General features: G+C 31.2%; 2 protein-coding genes across 11 annotated transcripts; one reads left to right on the top strand and one right to left on the bottom strand.

Moving 5' to 3' along the window:
• Positions 1-174: 174 nt before the first annotated feature.
• Positions 175-20,809, bottom strand: LOC115887682. Of its 6 annotated transcripts, none has more exons than XM_030907158.1 (4): positions 20,782-20,809; positions 4,325-4,618; positions 2,499-2,642; positions 175-399 (listed from the first exon to the last, which is right to left on the bottom strand). In XM_030907158.1, the coding sequence occupies exons 1-4, from the start codon at positions 20,806-20,808 to the stop codon at positions 238-240; spliced, it is 627 nt and encodes a 208-aa protein (XP_030763018.1). In that variant the 5' UTR covers position 20,809; the 3' UTR covers positions 175-237. The 6 variants fall into 6 exon arrangements, with proteins under 6 accessions (XP_030763018.1, XP_030763011.1, XP_030763003.1 ...); XM_030907151.1 differs by lacking the exon at positions 20,782-20,809 and adding an exon at positions 8,106-8,200; XM_030907143.1 differs by lacking the exon at positions 20,782-20,809 and adding an exon at positions 8,091-8,189.
• On the top strand, positions 8,247-24,808 carry LOC115887649 (serine/threonine-protein kinase OSR1-like). Of its 5 annotated transcripts, none has more exons than XM_030907129.1 (11): positions 8,247-8,356; positions 17,022-17,126; positions 17,642-17,868; positions 18,345-18,708; positions 18,769-18,934; positions 19,399-19,572; positions 19,664-19,831; positions 19,896-20,110; positions 20,791-20,817; positions 20,913-21,099; positions 23,995-24,808. In XM_030907129.1, exons 1-11 carry the CDS (start codon positions 8,292-8,294, stop codon positions 24,070-24,072), a joined length of 1,776 nt encoding a protein of 591 aa, XP_030762989.1. In that variant the 5' UTR covers positions 8,247-8,291; the 3' UTR covers positions 24,073-24,808. The 5 variants fall into 5 exon arrangements, with proteins under 5 accessions (XP_030762989.1, XP_030762977.1, XP_030762996.1 ...); XM_030907117.1 differs by having other exon boundaries at positions 19,664-19,840; XM_030907124.1 differs by having other exon boundaries at positions 8,285-8,356; positions 17,025-17,126; positions 19,664-19,840.
• Positions 24,809-24,878: the final 70 nt, after the last annotated feature.

Genomic DNA, 24,878 nt, shown 5'->3' with positions numbered 1-24,878 from the left:
CTAGAGAATGTATGGTTTAGCTTCTCCAATATAGATGGCTCTCATCTTTTTAGTTCATTTATTACAGATTTCTGTATTGTTTTTGAATGTGGGAAAATTCAAAAGTTGTGTTTTGAATTTTCGGAACAGAACGAAAAAAAATTACAAACAATAATTTTAATTCTTTAATCATTAAGTGTATACATTTGGTAATCATATATAAAATAAAGTATATAATATAACATTTGTTACTACAGTCTAAATATGAATTCGATATTTATATTGGTATAGGCAATTGCATCCCGAATTAACTTCCATTGAAACCAAGTCTGACCAACAAGTGTTGGTAGTGTTTCGTCTGAGGAAGAATCGTTTCATTTGCAAAGTGGTACAGACATTCGATCTAACAAAACAAACATCCTAAAAGAAAAAATATTATTTTTATCAGTCAAATTTACATCAAAAATAGAAATAATTATAATTAACATAAACACGACATCATCGGTGCATAATCTAAACAACACTATTACAAAATTTGAACTTTAATTAGAAGATCTAGTGAATTCGGGAAGCTGTGAAAATATTAATGAATTTTTAGGATGTTTGTTTTATAAACTTATTTTAGATACAGTACTGAAAATTAAAATTAAAACTAATTAATAGCCTTAGCAAATATATATTGGTTAAATATATTTTAATTGGTTTTAGTCATAATAAATGAATGTATTAAGTAATTATTAGTATCTTCTGGCAAGGCATTTACAGCCCGCACCAACCACTTCAACAAAATGGGACCAACACTGACTGTTATGTTTTCTTTTTAAAAATAACTGCTCCTTCTCTAGCGTAATGCAATTGTTCCCTGTTATAAAACAACTATCCTAAAATAGATAGACACAGACATGTAAAATTTTATTAAAAAAATGATTTAGGATATTCATATAGCAAAACTACTAAGTAAAGTCTGTCGAGTGAAAGTAGAGGCAAATAAAACAATTTATACCTTGACAGTTATCAGCTGTCAGCTGTCATTTTTGTGTCTCTGTCATATGTGCTTATTCAGTGGACAGACTATAGCTATAGTCTGTAAAACGAATAACTTTGAATTTGACAGTTCCCGCGGGCTTTTCTAGTGTTAATTTTATTAGGTATTCAACTTGCGGCCATGCTGACGCAATGCCGTCTCTAATAGAACAGCCACAGAGCGAGATTTATGACGTCACGCTAGTTAGATACTACGGATTAATAAATAGGTTGTAGAATACATGGAAAACATAATTATTCCTCGTATTTTTGGTTTTTATTTTAAAAATGATATAGTTTACATGAAATATACATAATATACAGATAATAAATACAATATATATACCTATTTATACTAATAAATATTTTGACAGATAAACTATAAACCATACAAATACAGCAAATGTTTTACAATATGGATGAAATCGTACTCCATAGTCACGCTAGTTAGATACTACGGATTAATAAATATGTTGTAGAATACATGGAAAACATAATTATTCCTCGTATTTTTGGTTTGTATTTTAAAAATGATATAGTTTACATGAAATATACATAATATACAGATAATAAATACAATATATATACCTATTTATACTAATAAATATTTTGACAGATAAACTATAAACCATACAAATGCAGCAAATGTTTTACAATATGGCTGAAATCGTACTCCATAGTCAATGTAGATAGTTTTTGTGTTAAGAATAATAATTTAAAAAAATATGTGGTCATCTTTTGACAAGTTTATATTAGTTTATTAATTGCAGTAAACATTATAATATATAAATAAATTTTGTGATTGCAAATAATAATACACTATTAGTAGATATTGAATGTTCTTTGTTAAATTAAATCGATTTTCAAACCCCAAAATTTAAAATATATTTTACATTTTACCCATTATCTTATGCACCAACTATTCATTATTTGTATATTGTAAAACATTTGCTGCTATTGTATGGTTCATAGTTTATTTGCCAAAGTATTTATTACTATAAATAGGTATATATTATATTGTATTTATTAACTGTATATTATGTATATTTCATGTAAACTATCATTTTTAAAATACAAACCAAAAATACGAGGAATAATTATGTTTTCCATGTATTCTACAACATATTTATTAATCCGTAGTATCTAACTAGCGTGACGTCATAAATCTCGCTCCGTGACTGTTCTATTAGAGACGGCATTGGTCTAATATTTAGAAATGTCAAAAGCTGATGACATTTTACTTTTGTCAATTATGACATTTCGTGTTGATTTTTGCAAGAAGAGGAAGAACTGTCACTTGTTTTATTATTTTCCTTTTCTATTTCACGAAAGTAAAAAGAGTTACCTATCTGATTCGTTCAGGCACTCAATTTAAAGAATATCAGTAACTTTTTTGACAGAGGGATTTTATATTTGCCATGTTGGTAAAAAATAACGGTCAAAATTCAGAGTTATTCATTTTATAGACTATATCTATGTTAATAATTAAAACTTACGTGACTAGCTATAGCTGTAGGGTCTATATTTGTTGTAGTAGCAGGTTGACAAGTGTAACTTGTGTAAGATTTGGGGAAGAATTCGTATCCGGCTTCGTTATGATGGTGGAAAGTTTTTTGTACCCGACAAAGGATCTGGTTTTTCTACAAAAAAGTCTTTTTAAAACGTCACAAAAGAATAATTAATTTTTGCGACGTGATTGATAATATAAAAAAGTAATTTTAACGCCTAGGCATATAAAAGCAAGTCACTTTTACGCCTAACCATAAGAGTATGAAAATATATTATTAAAGTGACATAATGTGTCAAATTCAACGAGCGTAACGTCAAACGTACAGACTCACCAGAAAAAGTGAGTTTTTATTTTTACTCCTAATAATAGTTATTTTTTATACAAGACGATGAAATGGTATTTTATCGTCGACCGGAAAGATTAATTCACGAGCGATGAAATCGCGAGTGAATTAATTTCGGCAGACGATAATGCAATTTTATCGTCGTGTATAAAACTATTTTTTTCCATTAGCGAGTTACGTTTTAAAAAATATACAGAAATTATATTATTTCAAGGAATTTATTACGAGTAGAAAAAATATTGTGCTGGGTTGGCGTTGCATGGTTTCAATATGTAATTTGACAAATAAATAAAGCTGTCTCATTAGTTGTCAGTTTTGAGTCAATATTTTTTAATTCTCTTTCGTGTCGATTGCTGATTGAATTGGAGCTAGAAATGGCTCCAAACGAAATAAGTAAATTACCAACAGATATTCAGGCTGAGGCGACAAACGCCATATCCAAACTACTTCCATTTAAATCCCGAATAACTTATGAAAAGGAATATAAAAATTTTCGAAAATGGAAGCAATTAAAAAACGTGCTAGAAGAAATAAAGTTTCGAACCTATCCTCGCTGTTAAAGTATCATTTAATCTACCCTTGCGGTTGAAGTTCTATTTTATCTACTATTTTTGATAGATTATAAGGCAATTTTAACAGTTGCCATGGAAAAAAATATATTATTTTTCAAACGTCACAAAAGTATTAATTTTTGTGACGTGACTGACAATATAAAAAGTCATTTTAACGCCTAAGCACAAAAGTACGAAAATATATTATTAAATAATTGACATCATAGATAGACATAAAGTGTCAAATTCAACGAGAGTAACCATAGTTTCTCGATATTCAGAGTGGGTCTTAAATAAGAGCAAATATTTTTAGGGCTGGTAGATCTCGATAAAAGAAACACGATTATGAGGTTTTTTGAGAAAAAAAAATGTTAAAAATATGGAATTCTTGAAAACATTTTTTGATTATTTTTAGCTTTTAATCAAAAAACATAATTTGTTGATAATATGGCAACATAGGTAGTAGATGAAATTTACATGAAAGAAAATCCAGAAAAGATCCAGCGGTTCTCAAAATTTTAGCAAAAAATATTTTTTTTGGACATTTTCAAAGTAAAATAATTCGGTTATATTGGATTTATTTGAAACACGGTAAAGGAGAAAATACATATATTTCTTTTATCGAGATCTACCAGCCCTGAAAATATTATTTGCACTTATTTACGACTCACCCTGTATAATTACTTACAAGTTATTATTTTTAAATATTTTTATAATATTTGGAGCGTTTGAAATTGTCTAAAAAAATATTTGTGGCTCATGGCGTTTGGAAAAATAGCATGTTCTATTCAGAGTAAAAATGACTTTTCGCGCCTCGGCAGTAAACATACAGCGTTGCCACAAAAAGTATAATTTTTACTCCTAATAAAACAATATACTATTATAATAATAATGTATCACACAAAAATAATGTTGTACCTTCTTTCTAAAAAAACTTGGATCGATAACATTCTCAAAATTTGATGATATCTGCCTGGAAACTTTGTTAACACTGTCGTCATCCAAAATATCTTCGTCCGTTATAGAAAAATCGTAGTTGCTGTTGATGTCTCTGTCGCCACCATCTGCAGAGTTCGGTGAGTACACCATTTCGTTCTCTATGAAGTTGTCATTGTCATGGTCATTTTGAAGATGAGGCACCTTGATGAAACCATAAGTATATTCGGAACGTAGGGGTTGAATTAGGAGTAGGTTTATACAACATACTTGCACCTAGAAAATAGCAATGTACTAAATTCTGTTAGGAGTTACCGTAGATAGAAAAAAGGCGTCAGAGAGACCTCAGAGGGACCTTTAGAATAGGTTTCGGATTGTTATAGAGTCGATTCAAGGGTAAAAACATTTAAAAAAATAATATTTATAAACGTTCAAATAATACAAATTGACACAAACAAAAATAAGTTTAAAGGAATATTAAGAGTAAAAATTATTATTTTGAAATACCATACGATCCAAAAAAAACGGCTAGGGAATCAATCGATGATAATTTTGGCGACGTCAAGCGCCCTAGACGTCATTTACTTAGCCTGTACTTTTCTTTAAGAATGTTGTAATTTATTTTTATATTGAGTAAAAATGATTTTTAAATGGTGTATAGGTACCTAGTTAAACATTTTTTTTTGAAAATAGATTTGTGTTTCTGGAAACGTTCTATCCTTTTTTAATCTCTCTACAATTATTGGTGTTAATTTTTGACAAGTTTTTTGTCAATTTTTAGTAAATGACGTCTAGAGATTGACCTCGCCAAAATTATTATCGATTGTCTTTCTCCAGCCGTCTTTGACGCTGTTTTTTTTAATCGGATAGGATGTTCAATATATAATTTTAAAACTTCAGCGTAAAAATATATGTGGATCACTCTGTATATCCATGAAAATATTTTTCAAATGTGCGCAATTACTCATATTTTTTTATAAAACAAGTGGGTGTAACATTTCAGAAAACAGAAAAAAAAACCTATAATATTTTTTTTTGTAATACTGTCACACTATATACAAGTTATACACTATATACTATATACAGAGAGTTAAAATCATTAATTTTTTTCCATTTATTATAATTCTTTTCCAAGTGCTTTTAGCTATTCGAATGAAATTTTGATTTTGGTAAAACTTCTTACTATAAGTGCGACATATTTTTCTTAAGAAAAGGGCGTTTATTTTATCAAGGATTTCTTAAGAAAAGGGCGTTTATTTTATCAAGATAAATCTTAAGGAGACCGCAATCGACAAAATACCAAGATACAAATTTTAATCGACATTAAACGGGCTACACATTGTTGCATAGTTACAGAAACAAAGAAAAATTATTTTTGACCTATGATGATATAGAAATATTAGAAATAAATCTTAGTTTTTACGTGAGGGACACCCTGTATACATAGCAAATAGCAAACAATTTAAACATTTCTATATTCATTTGATTAGTTTTGCAGAAGACACAACAATTATAAAATAAACCAAATAATGGCAAATTTATTGAGTAAATTTATTGAGTAGTAAATATACCGGGTTCGTCTCAAAAGTGGCTCACCCCTATAACTTATTTTTTTCAGAAAAAAAAACGAAATTTGGTATGTTTGTATATGACAAAAATTAGGATTGATTGACGTATTCAATTGTTTTCGGTCACTTCTGTAGTCAATTGTTTTCGGTCGTTGTAGTCACTTTCCGGAAATGACTACAAGTTCTGATTTTTAAATAGAATCCTCGGCATTTTTTTACTTTATTCGATTGAAAATGACACTCGATACGACACTGAATAGAATGACATATCATATTATGTCAACTTTTGAGAGATTTTTGTATATGGTTTATTTTTATTTGAAATTGTAACATGCAGTTTATAACGACAATTTGACTCGAAATACCAAGTGTGTGGTACCAAATTATTCGTAAAAAGATGTTTTTTCCAGATATGCTATAATGAGCCACCCTCGTTACATTTGAAAAAATTGAGATATCATTAAAAAACAATTTTGGCATCTTTTAACCGGCCAGGACAAGACACGAAAAACATTAGATGATCAAATTTATTTTCCCAAGGTTCCTTGATTAAAAATTAGTGATTTTAACACAGTCCACACTCTAGATTCAAATTTAATATACGATTTTCTATCGAATAAAGTAAAAAAAACACCGAGGATGCCATTTAAAAATCAAAAGTTGTACTCATTTCCGGTAAAACAGGAAGTGACTGAAAACAACTGAATACGTCAATTATTCCTAATTTATGTCATATAGTAACATACCAAATCTCGTTTTTTTAATAAAAATAAAGGGGTGAACCACTTTTGAGACGTACCCGGTATTACAGCATATAATTCGAGGGGTAAACCGCAGAGGAATTATGGTGTACACTATGAAGGAATTCTACAGGAATTCCAAGGAATTACGAGGAATTCCAAGGAATTCCATAGAAATTACTAGGAATTCCAATTATTTCCGTAAGAATTCCAATGAATTCCAAGGAATTCCTTAGAAATTTAGAGGAATTCCACAGGAATTAAGAGGAATTACAAGCAACTTTATAAAAAATTAACGAACATTAGTAAACCATGAATACTATAGTAGGTAGGTTTTTTTCGCTTCCAAAATTTCCCAATATCGAATATCTACAGGTTAGATATTCTTTTAATTTAATATTGTACCCTCGATTATATATCTAAAATATCTTCCAATAGTACGGCCGAACCACCCCCGAGAGATCTACTTATAACGTTCCCTGATTTCGCCATTTTAAAGAAACTCTCATAAGATTTTTTTATTCAGTACTCAGAAAGTGTAAAGTTGATTTTTTCATTTCCTCGGAATAATACCTAGGTATATACTATAGGGAAATTAATACAACTTTAGGTGCACTTCATCAATGATACCATGCGTAATCTTATGGAATTTACTGGTGATCGTATTATGACGTGCAACTGAAGTTTTATTAATTTCCTTTCCTATAGATACGAGTATAACTAGGTACCTCTCATTTTCAAAAAATCCCGAGAAAAATTAATTTTAATAAGTAAGTGCCGACATATTTCCAGTATTTTTACCTCATGATCCCCTATTGGTACTAAAATTTAACTAAAAAAACGTAAATCTCGTAATAGTACTTTTTATTGTTAGATCTAGTACTTATAGAGACATTAGACATTTATAAAAATCACCAGAAAATTCATAGCGGAACTGCGAAACCGAGGTGGCAACGCTGGTTCAGACTGAAAGAGTTACCGAGTTCGTACCAAGGAAATCCAAGGAAGACCTTGAATGATTGACCTTGATCTTAAAGACCAGGAATTCCAAGGAATTCCGAAGGAATTACGAGGAATTCTGAGGAATTATTTGAGTAAAAGGAATTACGGTGTACACTTTTCCCTCTGCGGTTTACCCCTCGATATAATTTTAAAACGTTAATGTAAAAATATATGTGGATCACCTTGTATATCTATGAAAACACTTTTAAAATGTGCGCAATTTTCTATATTTTTTCTTAATAAAATAAACAGGAGTAAAATTTCATAAAACAAATAAAATTGACCACCTGTAATAGAGATTTTTTAACACTGTCACCCTATATATACTTTAAATAAATCTACCTACGTTGTACACTTACTAATTGAGTTTAATAGATAAATTAGAGCGGTGAGGTCCCCTAAGGCCTCCAACTCCTCGGTCCGCCATAGACGTTTTACCCAATTTAAACGCACTTTCGTCACCATCATCGCTAAAGTGATTTCGATAAAGTGCATTCCGACAGTTCAAAGACAATTCCTTCTAATCGCCGATTATCAGCAGGTTTTTTGATAACAGCACCGACAGACTAGTGTGTTAGTTAGTGTGTACGAAGCGACAAGAAACTATTAAGTACCTACATAGCGGTTTGGTGGTGTACCATGATAATGTTTACTTCGGACGAAAAAACGACCAGTAATGTGGCCAGTATATCAGAACAGAAAAAGTAAGTTTGTTTTTATTCGTTTTTTGTCTTTAATAGATTGAATTAATTCTGTATTATTCTAATCACTCGGATGCAAACAAATTTAAAGTTCCAAAATTTTATATTTTTTTTATTGTTAGCCCAACTTTCATGATTTTTTTATCAAGCTGTATATAAATAACTTTAATTGGTAAACTCAGTTTATTATAAACTTTAGTATTTGACTTGTTATACAGAGGGTTAATCGAAGAGTTGTTTTTACCCTACCTTGAGAACCATATCTTCTGAATATTTTGCTTTTAGACTCATGTCAACATATGCCTTGGTTAATTTTTAAGAACAAAATGAACTTTTGCCACAAAAATTTTGCAATTTTTTCAATTATCGTTGCTTTTTGATGTTATTCTTCATAATGACGAGGTGGCTTTGGTGATTATTGTTGTGTATAGGTACCATTGAATATGGTTCTTAGTGTCGAAGATGGTGCAAAAGTCATTGATTTTGTTGAAGATGGTCGAAATTATGAATATTTGCTTGGTCCTTGAAGAAGAATGCGAAAACATAACATTAATATTATGAACTGACGTCTAGAGACTGTTATAGCAGCCGGGGGAGGCAATACTAAGTATTAGAGTATTTTTTACAAGTTTTTTGTTTGTATACTTAGTTATTACAGTTATTTTTTAATATCCTTACTTCTTTTAGTGTTACAAATATTTATTAAAACCAAGCCCAAGTATCGTTACATTTTTACGTTTTTTAAATTTTAATATAGAGTTCTAATCAGTATCACAATAATCCCCAAAGTCACCCCGTGATATTAAATAATAATACCATAAAGTAATGATTGCAAATTGTTGTTGGCAACAATGGCGGATACAGAGGGGGGGCATGGAGCCCGGGTCCCCCCTAAAATCTCTAAATTGTGTTAAATCTTAGGCTTTTGGGTTAAAAATGGCGCCCTAAAAAGCATATTTTACATTACTTTTTATTTTCGCCCCCTTAAAATAAATTCCTGTATCCGCCCCTGGTTGGCAAGTTCATTTCCCTCTTAATAAATTAACCAAGGTATCTGGTTCTGACAGAAAAATAATGTTTTAGGAAAAGTCACTGACGCAATGACTAAAGAATCCAAGAACAAATAACACCCGAGAGCAAATTGTGACGATGTCACCAAACAGTGCCGTGGCACATATTTTTCTTAACCTAGCTGTTTGAAGCAATATTTATATTTTTTGATAATTGTTTTGACTACGCCTATGGTGTAGCATCCTAATTAATTACGAAAAAAACGTATTAAAATGTTTTCGTCATACTATATTGTTATATTATTATAACATAAGCAAAATCAGAATGGAAAAGATGCATATAACGTCCGCCGGACGTTATCATAACGGCCGGCGGCCGTTAAGTTTCTAAGGTAATCGTAACGTCTGTCACCTGCAACAATGACTATTTATTGTCAGTTGGACTTTTCAAAAATTGGGAAAATAGACCATAGCGAGATGTCGCGAGAAATTCCGTTGGAAATACAGGAGGAAGCGGCTGCGGCTACTCAAAATTATACTTCCGACTATAACCAGAGAGAGATATCAGCAGGAATATGACAATTTTTTGAAGTGGCGGCAGGATAGAAGTATAAACAGCGTAAATGAAGCGGTATTGCTGGCTTATGCTAAAAGAATGTCTGAAATGTATTCTCCTACATCACTGTGGACAAGATATCCATGCTGAAGCTTGCGTTGAGAGTATATGAAAACATCGACATATCAAGGTAAAAAGCCATTATATTCTTCGATATTTAATCATACTCATCTAAATTATATTTGTTCATAGATTTGGTAAACTGTTCATGTTTCTGAGGCGCAAAACGAAGGTTATTCACCAAAAAGCCAAAGTTCTGTCGGAGAATGACATAAATAATTTTCTACTGGATGCCGATGATTACACCTGGTTACTCGAAAAAATTGTATTGGTGCTTGGTATTCTTGGAGCTTGTAGGCGCAGCGAGCTTTGGTCACTCACAGTTGATGATTTCGAAGATTCGGAGAAAAATATTCTTGTCTCATTAAGAAATACTAAAAATAAGAAAGATAGGAAATTTCTTATTCCAAAAACGGGCCTTCCGTTTGATGCCTATGGTTTATACAAAAATACATCAACCTGCGTCCTCGTAACTTTGACAATCCAAAATTTTTCATTGGTTACAAGAAAGGCAAGTGTGTTAAGCAAATCGTCGGTATACATACCATCGGGAGCGTACCGCAGAAAATTGCAAAATTTTTGAACTTGGAGAATCCAGAACGTTATACAGGGCATTCATTTCGTAGATCATCAGCAACCATGCTCGCCGAAAATGGTGGTGATTTACTATCGCTAAAGGAGCTAGGAGGATGGGAGTCTTCAACAGTGGCAGAAACTTACATAGAAAAATCAGTTTCCAAAAGAATGAAAATAACAAATCAACTTTTTCATGATAGCTCCAAAAATAATGTGTCTTTAGTGGATACAAATATTTGCCATTCTTCAGTAGCATCATCTTCTTCTATAAAATCTGTAAATCCCTGGGAAGGATTACAGATTTCTAAGAACAACAAGTGCACTTTTAATTTCCATGTTCATTATCATGAAAAATGAATTTTAGTATAAGACATTATGTATTTTTTATCCTTACTTGTGTTATTGTTCAATAAAATTTGTTATTAAATAGTAGTGTTTATTGCTCTAAAAAATCTGCAGTATGACGAAAAATCTAGAACGCAACACGGCCGATAACAAATAACGGCCTTGGCTGCTTATGATCCTCGGCTATCGCCTCGGATCACAAACTTCAGCCCGGCCGTTATTTGTTGTTTATCGGCCTTATTACGTTAATAACTATAACAAAAGGTACAAAACTAGTATCGACGTATAGCACATATCAAGTACATATAGTTGTTAATTGAAATTGAAGAATAATTATCGGAATTCAATAAGAAAACGCTAAAAAGTTGGAGTGGACTGTTTATTTACCCATGAAACGTAACTCCTGGCTCTTTCTTATCACCATTGTAATAAAGTTTATACAAAGTTTACTACACACAAACTATTAAAAATTGCTAAAATTGTCGCTGGTGACCAAATGATGACTCATTGTTTGCCACCAAAAGAAAGGTCTCTAATTAGGTCACAAATTCTGCTGCAGCCCGTATAGGGGCGTAACATGTCCTTATATTCTTTAGTCATTGCACTGACGAAATTATTGCACAGGGTGTTTTAAAGTTAAGGTAAAAAACAACAATGGTGAATTGTGAATTTTCCTTGTCTTTATTTTGTTACGATTACGTGGGCTTTATGAATATAAGTCTGTTCAACGATCCATTAAATTTGATTACACACGATTCATTACAGATTATGGGTGATTGACAGTTGTGCCGGATTTCAGAAGTCATTTGTCCGGAATTTCCAAAAACTTTTACGGAAACCCTATACAGCGTGAATCAAGTAATAAGTGCAAATATTTTGAGGGATAGATATCTCGATCCCAGAAAAATATCGATGAGGCTTTTTTTCGCGAAAGAAATTTTGAGAGATATACCAGCTCTGAAAATATTTACATTTATCTAAGATTCGCCCTGTATATACCGGGTATCCCAGTATTTTTGCTTCAGTAGAATACCATAAGATCGAAAGAAAAACGGCGTTACAGTGGCCTTTGAACTGATGTTTATAAAGTCGTTAGGTCACTTTTATTTCTTACAATTTCTATGTAAAAATTATAGATTTCTTATGTATTTATTTGAGTAGTATATCGTGTGCTTCTGGAAATATTTTCCTATAATTCGATTTACCTGTTGTTGAATTTTTGCTTATCATAGAATTAAATGTATGATTTTTATTGTGACAAAAATGAATTCAATTGAATAATCGCATATGGAATTGTACCTTATGCATTTAGGGCTTTGTTTGGAAAAATTTGAATGTACCAGGCAGTGACGTACCGTGAAATGAGACATGAGACAGGCAATTAAGAATAGTGATCATCAAATGCAAGATCAAGACTCCCATGGTTTAGGTCTTGGTCTTGCAGTATAATAATAGTCTTGATTTAATGGTTTTGGTCTTGGTTATGTAAGATTCAGATATGGTTAGACCAAAGACAAGTCTTGCTGCAAGACTCTTGAAAGGCCCTTTTGATCTGGCAACAATGGGCCGAAGTACAAAGAGAGTATCTATATTTATGAGGCTACACCATAATTGGAAATGGTTGCATAAGCTGAAAAGATGATGATGATGATGACCACACCGAAAAATACGTTGATAATTTGAAATAATAATACTGCAAATAAATCTAGCTAAAGAATCAGTACATGAAGTTACGCAAGCAGACCACAAAAAACGCAAGAGTTATGCCTATGAGACTTGTATTTTAAATTTCAATCTATAGAGTGTCTTCGCTGTGTTAAAACACTTATTTTTAATCAAGGAGCCTTGGAAAAATAGATTTTATCGTCTACTGATTTTAGTGTCTTGTCCTGACCGGTTAAAAGATGCCCTAATCGTATTTTTAATCATATCTCATTTTTTTCAAACGGAATAAGGGTGGCTCGTTAGCATATTTGGAAAAAGCATTTTTTTCCAATAATTTGGTACCACACACTTGATAGTTCGAGTCAAATTGTCGTTATAAACCGCATGTAATAATTTCAAGTAAACCATATACGAAAAAAATATAAAATTGGTCTTCATAGATTTTGAACACAGTACTTTTTGTCAATCGAATATTATTTTTATTTTTTTGTTCTTTGACATTATAAACATTTATAAATGTTTATTTTAACAATAAGACTGACAATATTATTTGTATAATGTTTTGTATTATCTTTTGTTTGTTTGTTTGTGTACCTTGTTTTTTTACTTTGTTTGTTAGTTTACCTTTGTCTACGAATTGAAAAATTTTTTGACAATAAAAGCATTTATTTATTTATTTATTTATTTGTTATTTATTTATTTTAATTGTTTATTTCAGTGGCGAACTTCCTAAATTATTGTAATTGTAGCAAAATGACATTTTTAAAATATTGTACTTTTTACAGTGTAGTAGTTTACTCACCCTGTATATACAAATGTCGTTTACTTTATAGTATAATTTGTTTACGAGAACTTCATTTGAATATGGTCGTAAAATAAAAATTACTATATTAGTAGTATTCTAAAGAGTCATTTTCTTAATAGTTTTGTTTTCTTTGATACCTACTCTATAAATAATAATTCTTCTCAAACGTAGGTACCAACAGACCCAATAATAAGAATATCCTTTATCACTTTCCTGAATAGAAATTTGTCATAAATTTGACGCTTCAGTATGCCCCATTTGTTTAATTAGTCCTACCAGGTAGATAAGTATATTCAAAAAAAGGCTAAATTATTTTATTGTTACCTAAATTTTAAAACCTAAATTACTTCGAGCCCTTCCATTTTCGTAATGATCAAGAATGACATAAAATGTTGTAGTCCAGTTTGAGCTCTACTCAGTTCTTGATCGAGTCTTGCCCTGGTGACATTACCAAAGCCAGAATACTAGTGCGTGTTTAGTGTTCAAACTTTTAGTTTGTCTCTCTGTAACATTTGTGTGAATTTGTACTAGAAGATCATTAGATGATAAGTGGATTAATAACTATAGGTATGTGTAAAATTACTACTTTTTTTAATGTAAAACTATATCTTCTTCATTTCAATTTTAACATTAATCTACTAATCATATTACTCATCATCATTATCCATTAATAAATTAGCAGTAATTATTATTTATTAGTAAAATAACACCTCTTTCGGCAAAGATATGATTAATTTAACAGGTATCGTTTTTTTTTGTACTTTATACCAAAACACTTTAAATACTTTATACTAATAATTATTTGAATTTCCTAAAGTACAAATACTGCCTACCTTAAGAGTTTAAAAAGTGTATTTAGAAAAATATATATCGTATTTTCGCTCTTTAGTGATATCTAATAGCTGATATTATTAATATTCCGTATGATCGAAAAAAAAAAACAGCGCAAAGTTGGCACGAAAATGATGCTGCTTTTTGAACAAAGCGTCACAATATGACATGGCTAGATCTAGTGTTTTACATCACTTAACGTTTAAAGTCATAGGCTACTAGTTAAAATTAAGAAAAATATACGCTTTAATACTAAATCTTAAATAACTTAAAAACGATTTATTTTAGGTATAGGAACATGTATAGTAAAAAAGTAACGAATTGAAAAACCAAAAACGGTTAATGTTAGATATACAGTGTTTAATATCAAAATTCATAAAATTTTACAGAGAACTTAAGTACATAATAAAAAATGGGGGCACCTATTTAAAATAAGAAAGTTGCTGTCAACTTCCGGTATTTCCGGAAGTGCCGCCATATTGAAAATATTTTTAGTCGATAGATCTCCTTGTGAAACTATGATGTGCAAAAAATCTCCGAGCTAGATGTTGTAGTTCTATAGAAACTTCTAATGCACGCTCAACCTGGGACACCCTGTATATGCAAAGCATAAAAAATCATTATTACTTCGAATGCTATTTTTTTCAAACGCCAGAAATAATTTTTTAAACAATTTCAAATAATATAAAAATATTTAAAAGTAATACCTTGTAAGTAATCATTAATCAGGTTCAGAAACTATGATTACACTAGTTGAATTTGACAGTTACATTGCCAATCACGTCGTGACAATTAATACTATTGTGACGTTTGAAAACAAAATAAAAATGAAAAACAAAATTGAGATTTGGTATGTTAGTATATGACGTAAATTAGTATTTAAACAATTTCAAATAATATAAAAATATTTAAAAGTAATACCTTGTAAGTAATCATTAATCAGGTTCAGAAACTATGATTACGCTAGTTGAATTTGACAGTTACATTGCCAATCACGTCGTGAAAATTAATACTATTGTGACGTTTGAAAACAAAATAAAAATGAAAAACAAAATTGAGATTTGGTATGTTAGTATATGACATAAATTAGTATTCATTGATATATTCAATTGTTTTCCGTCACTTCCGGTTTCACCGGAAATGACTACAACTTTTGATTTTTAAATGGAACCTTCGGGAACTATCGATATTTTTTTACTATATTCGATAGAAAATGAGACTCTGTACAGAATGAGATATCATATGTCAACTTTTGACATTTTAGCATATGGTTTATTTCAAATTATAATCAATTAAAAAGTATCAAATTATTTGCAAAAAAATGTTTTTTCCAAATATGCTAATGAACCACCCTCGTTCCATTTGAAAAAATTGAGATATGGCTAAAAATACGATATGAGCACCTTTTAACTGGCCAGGACAAGACACTAAAAACATTAGACGATCAAATCTATTTTTCCAAGGCTCCTTGATTAAAAATTAGTGTTTTTGACACAGTCATGGCACTCTAGATTGAAATTTGGAATACAATTTGTTTTTGAGTGAATATGTCAAAAGTTTAAATATGATATGTCATTCGATTCGCAAAGTTATTTTCTATCGAAACAAAAAAAAATACAGAGGGTGCCATTTAAAAATCAAAAGTTGTAGTCATTTCCGGTGAAAAAGGAAGTGACCGAAAACAATTGAAAACGTCAATCAATCCTAATTTATGTCATATACTTACTAACATACCAAATCTCGTTTTTTTTTTCTGAAAAAATAAAAAAGTTATAGGGGGTGGGACTTTTGAGACGCACCCGGTATATAAAAACAAGAGTAAGTAGTTTAATTTTACAAATTTGTAAATAACGCTGTAATGTAATAGTCAGAATTACCTACTTTCTCTGTTATTATGTTTAGTAACAATTCTTAATATGTTAAAAAAGAAAAGACAATTAAATTAATTACATTTATTAAGACATTTTCGTACATAAGCATTTTTTATGGCTTAATCAAACCCTACATTTTTTTTAGTGTACCAAGTCAAGGGTCTTATATGCACTATAAGCTACATCGAAAAATTGATCTGACCTTAGAGTATATTAGCAAATAAAGAGTTCTATTTTTAGAAAGAGAAATTGTTATATTTATCCATCAACAACCGTAGATAAACAAATTGGGTTCGTTATTCATCCTCTTATTTATTTATTATGATCGCTAAACACCATCGTAAAAGACTATTGCAAAGTTGTACAATTTTCTCTGTAACGCACTGCGCACTGTATATTTTACCCCTAGGAATGTTTTAAGTAGCTGTTTTTAACATTTTTTATGCTGATTATTGATGAAACACATATACCTAGAAGTCGATACGAGAAAAATACCAATGAATGTCGTTTCAAAAGTCACTATAACGCGTTTTTTAATTGTATGGTATTTTTATAATGTAATAACGGTGTTTCTAAACATTTATTAGTTAACAACTATATAGGCATCATATAATCGACAATAAGTTACCTATAATATCAAATTTTAGCCTTTGATATGCTAAGAGACAATTTATTTACGCTATTACTTCATAAAAAGTTGTTAAATGTAGATAATTAACAAAATGTGACCGACTACGTTACCGAAAACTTAACATATATTCTCGATATCAATTTGTTCTAACAAAGATGCGTTAATAACTTTGAATTTTTATTTGATAAATTATTAATAGTAGAAATAATCTCTAATAATAAATTGGCCATATATTAAACTATTATTATTTTTTTTCAGTAGCTTTAGAAGACGTAAAACAGGAGTATATAAAATGGAACAACCTGATGGCGAAGTTGTTTTTCAAAATCAAAAGTTCTTCAGTGCGCTATCCATAGGAAAAAGGTAACTATATATCCCTTGTTAAGAATATATAAAAAATACTAATTACTCACCAAAAAGTATCGTATTTGACTCATAACGTGAGAAATGCAGAATTCGACTGTACAATTTGAAATAATTTTGGTTCATTTTATATTGTTTTTTATATCTTGTAAAAATAATAGAGTATCATTTAGAATTAGTTTGTTAATTCTTAATGAGATTATTTACTCAGATTTATAACTAATAATATGAGGATACTAATCAGATTTGTAGGCATTTTGATTTCATATGTCTGTAGTAGATTTATTAGTTATCTTTTAGTAAACACCAAACTCAATAATTTTACTTTAGGGCGTATTTAATAAATTAATCCTAGCTACAGCTGTTAGGGATAACAACAAATTTGATTAAATCACGTCCTCTTCACTATTACTCAGTTTACATTGGTATTATTAAATATATTATCTTTATACTCCATGAAAAATAAACTTCGCGTTGATAGAATATCTTAATAAAATGTTTTTCTGTTTTTTTAGAAAAATTTCGGAAGAAATTCTTCCTCCGGGAAGTCACGGCATCTTTCGTCAGAAACCGCAAAACACCAGTTTCCAATATTTATCGCTAGGGGGATATGCAAAAGCAGCAACGCAATCTATTAGCAACATTGGAAACATTCTGTCCAGAAAAATGGCGGCGTCAAGTTCCCAGCCGTCAGTGCCGTGGCCAAATTCCAAAGATGATTACGAACTGGGAAAAGTTATCGGTTAGTACAATGTTTTTTCCAGTCCTGCTTAAGAAAAAGTACCACCCAAGACATAAATCACCAACGGACATGATATGGGAACAGCACAAATTGATGAATAAGTGTGGTGTTTAGGTTATGTACTTTTTTGGTGTTAGAATTCCGGTACCAGTTTTTACATCTCACGAAAAGTTTACGCTTTTAGAGGCACTCTCCACGGTCGTACCGGGAGATTCATTGCACTTATAAGATACTGTTTTATAGCCTAGTCCGTTTTATTTACAGAAAGTGTCTGTGTATGAAAACTTAATTCAAAAGCTATACAAGTTGATAAAATATTTGCATTCATAATAATTGAGCTGATCCTAATTATTACCGTGACCTCGTTTTACTCAGGTCAAATAGTATTTATAACTTTTTAATTTGATACTTGAGTTTATTGACTTATTCTCTTGTTACTATCATTTTTTTTTCTTTACACTTCACACTTATTTCAGGTGTTGGAGCTACAGCTGTGGTTCATGGTGCTTTTTGTAAACCTCGCAATGAAAAGTGTGCCATCAAAAGGATCAACTTGGAAAAATGGAATACTTCCATGGACGAACTCCTTAAAGAAATTCAAGCTATGTCATCATGTAATCACGAAAACGTTGTCACCTATTATACCAGCTTTGTAGTTAGAGAGGAACTATGGCTAGTGCTAAAGCTTTTAGAGGGCGGAAGCCTTTTAGATGTTATTAAACATAAAATGAGGGTGTCCAATTGCAAACACGGTGTTTTTGATGAATCTACTATAGCAACTGTTCTGAGAGAGGTCCTTAAAGGTCTGGAGTATTTTCACAGTAACGGCCAAATTCACAGGTTAATATAGTACAGAATTATGTTCAAAATTGGTTTTTATAAATTCTAATAATATTACAGAGATATCAAAGCTGGAAATATTCTTTTGGGTGAAGATGGAACAGTGCAAATTGCTGATTTCGGAGTTTCTGCATGGCTTGCAACAGGTAGAGATCTCTCCAGAGAAAAAGTGAGACACACATTTGTGGGAACACCTTGTTGGATGGCGCCAGAAGTAATGGAACAGGTAAACAATTCAAAGAAAACGTTTCTCTTATCAAAAAATCCTCTAATTTATATCATAATAATAATTATACAGTGGTGGCCTAGTGTTATAAGAAAGTTCCTTATCAGGTTTACTCTTTTTTAAACAATATTTTCTTGTACACAATAGAGTTATTTTTTGTAAATATAGTGTTATATTTATTTAGTTTAGTAAACTATATTGGATTCTCTCTGTAAAGTCTCAAAATATAAGAAGTGTGACATGAACTTTTGTAGAACACTTGATCATCCTGTATAATGTGGTAGAAGTGGGTTAGATAAAATATTATGGTTCTAATCAGTTTTGATAAAATAAGTTTATTATTTCTGGGAAATATATTATCAATAAAAAGGGAACATGCTGCACAATTTGTTTTATAACAATTACAGTATTTTTTTATTAAGTATTTTTTAAGACTGAAGTACTACAATGTTAAATACTTTTAGGATCATGGATATGACTTTAAAGCTGATATATGGTCGTTTGGAATTACCGCAATTGAAATGGCTACAGGTACTGCCCCCTATCACAAGTACCCTCCCATGAAGGTACTTATGTTGACATTACAAAACGACCCTCCTAATCTAGATACAGGGGCTGAAGAAAAAGATCAATACAAGGTAATATAATTTAATACATATATTTTTTTCATATATTTAAAATAAAATAAATAAATTAAAGGTCCTAAATTTATGTTATTCTATCTTATAGGCATACGGCAAAACTTTCAGAAAAATGATAACGGACTGTTTACAAAAAGAGGCCGCTAAGAGGCCAACGGCCGCCGAGCTCTTGAAGCACCCCTTTTTCAAGAAGGCCAAGGACAAGAAATACCTGCAACAAACGCTGATTGCCATCGGCCCCAGCTTAGAGACAAGAGTACAAAAGGTTTGGGATCTGCGCAACTCTCTCTATTACATTATGCCTTTGTATTGTATTGCAGGCTTCGAGAAGACAACCTGGCGCTTCGGGCAGGCTGCACAGGAAAGAGACGGGAGAGTGGGTGTGGTCCAGCGAGGACGAGGACGGAGACGATTCGAGCGACAGCGATTCTGACGTTAAACCCATGAACACGCTGGTATCGGCCGGGTCTTCTGGGTCGGACCATGAGAGTAGTGAGAGTGAACCTCCGCCAGTAAATCTGGTATTAAGGATGAGGTAAGTCTTGTTGATATCATAAGAAAATTGCATAGAAAATTGGAAAATTTTCGAAATCTTAAGAACTATATAAACTACGCGGGTCTATCAGCTCGCGATACGAAAAAAAATTGTACAGAAAATTAATTTTTAAATAAATTATGCCTAAGCACAAAAGTGCAAAAATATATTACTTTAGACTTTTATAGACTTTATGTCAAATGTATCAAATTCAACGAGTGTACCGATTGTTGCTCGGTATAATATAATTTCTTGCAAGGTATTACTTTTTATATTATTTGCGATGTTTGAAAAAAATAGCATGTTCTATTTGTAGTAAAAATGTACTTTTTGTGCCTCCCCTTAAATGTCAGACATACAGCCTCGCCATAAAAAAGTCTCATTTTTACTCCTCATAAAACAATTTGCTATTTTTTTGAAAATATAAGACAAAACTTGTTTTCGGTCTTTAAATAATAGGCGTTTGTTTTGTACTTATCTGCGACAGTGTAGAAGAAAGCTGAAATCCTTTTAATATTTCACAATGAAAAAAAAAACGGCATCCAGTTGTTTTGGAAAGAAATAAAAGACAGCGATCTTTATTTCCAAACTAATTCCGGCGCCGTTTTTTCGATCCTCTGGTACTAATAACTAATTAACTACTTAATATTCCTTCCTAATCCATTCCTTACCTGTTTTAGAGAACTGGAACGATCCATTCCATTTAGGTTAGTCCTCCCTTGTCCTGCCAAATCCGTAAATTGTTTTATTACTGTTATTATTATTGAGAATTTTACGTTTATTCTTATATTTCATTTTCTAGGAACGCGAAACGGGAACTAAACGATATTCGATTCGAGTTTGCCGTTGGAAAAGATTCCGCAGAAGGAATTGCAAGCGAATTGGTGGGCGCTGGTCTGGTTGATGGCAAAGATATAACACCTATATCACAGAATTTGCAAAAACTTATCGATCAAAGGCACGCTGTTAAAGTGGTGACGTTCCAATTGGTAAGTTTTGTTTAATAATTTATACAGTATACACTAATAAAATGCAACAAATAAAAAAAAACGGTTTTTAAAAGGATAATTTTTTAGTCTTGTAAAAAATAAAAAATGTCATTTTGTAAGATACCTTTTTCAATAGACCATTTCTAATTACTTTTTTTAGTTGTTTATACAATTTATTGAAAGACAGTAATTAAAAATACTGCAATAGGTATTTTTGTTTGATTGATTTGCTTTGGCCTATGTTATTCACAGACATTTTTACAATACTTTTCATTTTGATCATTTTACCTAAGTTTTTAAGTCTATTATGCAGTACTGTTCGGGTCGCTCTCCGGGGTTGGGTAAAGCGGGTGTGTGGCCAAAGGAAATATACATTATATTTCAGAAATCTGCCTAAGGCTTAGCCCGATCCTGTCGCGTTAAGCCACACCTAAAATTCCAAACACACGTGCTTTGATTAAGGTTTGCAGAGCTTCAGTATTTGCCATAAAATAGCGAGCAATTTGTTACAAAACCATATAAATTATATATCACTGTAATCACAAAACTTCAATCTATTTTCGTATTGTAACGGAATTTTAAATGATGTCTTTATTTTCGAGAAAATTTAGTCCAAACATAAGGAATATTTTGTTGATGTTTGACCATCAAAATCTTAAAAATAAAGAAGTTGTCTAAAAATGTGCTACAATACGGATATAGTATAATCCTTTATATTTAATTTCCTTCTTCATTTGTGTAAAAATACCTAGTCAGTTTTACATAAAACGTTAAATGCCGGACGCTTATTTTGCTAGTTTTTCGGACTAGTGAAACGGACTCTTAAAAGTCAGTTTTTAATCTGCAAAATAACAATTGACGCATAACATTTCTAATGGTTTTGAAGTAAAGAGTATATAGTAAACACCACGAATGTTTGGGAGTGATTTATCGGTCGCTACCATGTGAACTAATCTGTTCAAGGTCACATAAAACTTAATTCCAGTGCCGTAGTGTTTCAAGTCATATAATAATCAATATATAATCTGTTGTAATTTGTTGTTTTAACTGTCAAAGTCTTGTCAAACTGGCAATTGCCCAGTGGCAAAGCCAAAACCGAGACAAGACAAGACAAGTCTTGTCAAAACATATATTTGGTTATAAATATAAAATGGAATGCCCTACTGGTCGCACTGCAAGCACACCAATGGACTGGCGCACAAAAACGAATCAATCAAAGAAACGCGATATAGTATCGTCTTTGTCAATCACGCTAACATTTTAGAATATGTAGGAGGAGCGCAGGCAGATGATTAGACCGGGCCTTTAAAAACCTACGTCTGCGGTAAAAATTTACGTTTTTAGTGTAAAAATAATAGCGCGCGTGTCGATTCTAACTTCATTAAGCAATGAATCACTCCCAAACATTCGTGGCGTTTACTATATCAAATTAGCGCTATTGCGAGGGACCCTTTAATTCCAGCTTATGAGTGACAATTAATTTTTTTGATCCTGTTAAAATGTAAATGTAAAGTTGGGTAGAGGATATAATTTGTTGATTTTTGCTTTAGGTTCAGTCAGTAAATATTAATAGGTAGTTATTAATATATTATGAGATAATATACAGGGTGGCCCATCGAAAACGTTCCGCAAGGCATAACGGCCAGGGTATTTTCTTTTCATAAAACCCCAAAATACGTCAATTTTGTTTGTGAGGGGGTCAACTTTTGCCCCAAAAATGATGCAAAATCTTCAACCCTCTAAGCGGGGGTGTCATCCCCCAACTTTTTTTAAATGGGAAGGGGGGTCAAGTGGCGCCGCAATGAAAAGAGCTTTCTATTCTCTATATTTCCCCGCTTTGTTTTTGAAAATCGGTCGAGTCATTGAGAAAATATGAAGGATTGAAATTTGAAAGGTTTCTTTAAACGTTTATTAGAGTAGATGATAAGGATAAGTTCCTTCGACCAATTTGCTGTTTTTTCTTTAATATTTCTAGATGTTTACGCATTTTTTCAATTGCCACAATTTGAACGATCAGGTGCGATAGTTGCTAGATAGCTGTTCTGTGACTTGTGCGTTGTTCTTCTCTTGCTTGTGCTAAGTTCTTCTCAATATCGTTAAACTGACCTACAATAGAATTTTCAAAAATACTAGCCTACACGTTAAATTTTTGAGGGTTTTGTGTGTGCACCTCGTGAAAAATCCTGGGGTTGTCCTCAGCCCAGTACCGTAGTTTGGGGCGAAATTGATAACCGGGGGCGAAATTGATAATTACATGGTTTAGTCACATTTTTAAATTTAGCGGCAAAAAAAAGGCAATCATTTTTGGGACAAAAGTTGTCCCCCTCACAAACAAAATTGACGTGTTTTTGTATTTTCTGAAAAAAAAAATTACCCTGGCCGTTATGCCTTGCGGAACGTTTTCGATGGGTCACGCTGTATTTGCGTATACTTACTAACTTTTCAGTAATTAGTGACTATATAATATACATATGTTTATTAAACTAATAATTTATGAAATTCACTTAAAAGTAACTAATTATATACTTTTTCTTGCATTTAAGCTTTTATTTACTACTTGTGAAAGAACACGTCATTCCTGCTTCAGTAGCGTATCGGATGTTTGTGTTATTAATTAAATAATAATTATTATAAGTTAACTATTTTTATTAACATTTTTAATAACTACCAACATTTATTGACAACGTAAAATAAAGCAACAAATGATCGAGTCTACCCTACACCATATTTTTACACGTTTTGAATAAAATTAGATTAAAGGATTAGATAAAATTAGATTCAAAGCATAAAATGATCTTAGAAAGGCACAACAAACCTATCATCTAAGTACTATTTGTTCCAAACTTTTTTACTGGTATGATGAAATATGTATAAAAATATTTTATTTTTTTACAGAATTCAAGTATTGGCAGTAATGAGACCCCGGATGATAAGGCGTTAATTGGATTTGCTCAGATCTCAATTACAGACTGAAAGAGACTAGATATCAAATATATTATTTTTTCTTGATACATACCAATTTTCTCCCTGGAATCTACTGACCATTATACATGTTTTAGATGATTTTTAGAGGATCTGGAAGGATTTCGTTTTATTTTTATTGTGTTTTAGCAATTTAAACTTAATTTATATATTATTATTAGCGAAATTATTTTATATTTGTAGTTTTTCACATTTATTTATTTTATTTTATGTCTACTAACTTCCATATTCTCCTTTATATATGTGAGGCCTAAGGTTTAAAGAATGTATGTAACTCTTTTTATAATTAAATTAAGATAGTCTTCTTACAGATCAAAACTGAAGTGTTGTTTGGTCAATAGATTTCAAGTATAGTTGTACTTAAAAGTTCCATGAAATTCGCAGTTTTAATTAGACTTTCCTATAATATTTTTTTATATATTTATTAGACTTTCCTATAATAGTTTTTGAGATTTTACAATGTATTTTTTCTCTATAGTATGTCAAAAACTTTCTATTTTTCCTTGTAATTACAGAATACCTTGGATAGATGATTTTTTTGCATTTTGCTTATCATTTCAAGGGAATATTAGTTTACTGTTTCTAGTAGGCTTTTTGGTGGGCATGTCAACGATATCCTAATTGACTACTATGCAAGAAAAATGTGTATTTATATGGGGAATGAGGGGGGGCTAAAAATGTATATAATATATTTATTCCAAATAAATCTAGCTGCATTTTTGAAGTACTTTATTTTTTTTGTGCTATTTAGAATAGCATTCAACCTGTATACTTTTCTTTCCTTTTCTATATAGCCA

Source organism: Sitophilus oryzae, unplaced genomic scaffold (genome assembly GCF_002938485.1).
Source record: "Sitophilus oryzae breed Bouriz unplaced genomic scaffold, Soryzae_2.0 scaffold_1165_pilon_pilon, whole genome shotgun sequence".
Taxonomy (NCBI): Eukaryota; Metazoa; Arthropoda; class Insecta; order Coleoptera; family Curculionidae; genus Sitophilus; species Sitophilus oryzae.
Note: the sequence above shows the minus strand (reverse complement) of the source record. Positions and strands in the feature narration are given on the sequence as shown.

Excerpts from the sequence above, each read along its gene's own strand:
- LOC115887682 (XM_030907143.1), bottom strand. The coding sequence starts at position 8,147 with ATGCACTTTATCGAAATCACTTTAGCGATGATGGTGACGAAAGTGCGT. Across the intron at positions 2,643-4,324 it reads CAAGTTTTTTTAGAAAGAAG|AAAAACCAGATCCTTTGTCG; the intron begins GTACAACATTAT and ends ACTTTTTTGTAG. Across the intron at positions 400-2,498 it reads CTACAGCTATAGCTAGTCAC|GATGTTTGTTTTGTTAGATC; the intron begins GTAAGTTTTAAT and ends TTTTTCTTTTAG.
- LOC115887649 (XM_030907117.1), top strand. The coding sequence starts at position 8,292 with ATGATAATGTTTACTTCGGACGAAAAAACGACCAGTAATGTGGCCAGT. Across the intron at positions 20,111-20,790 it reads AATCTGGTATTAAGGATGAG|AGAACTGGAACGATCCATTC; the intron begins GTAAGTCTTGTT and ends TACCTGTTTTAG. Across the intron at positions 20,818-20,912 it reads GAACGATCCATTCCATTTAG|GAACGCGAAACGGGAACTAA; the intron begins GTTAGTCCTCCC and ends TTCATTTTCTAG.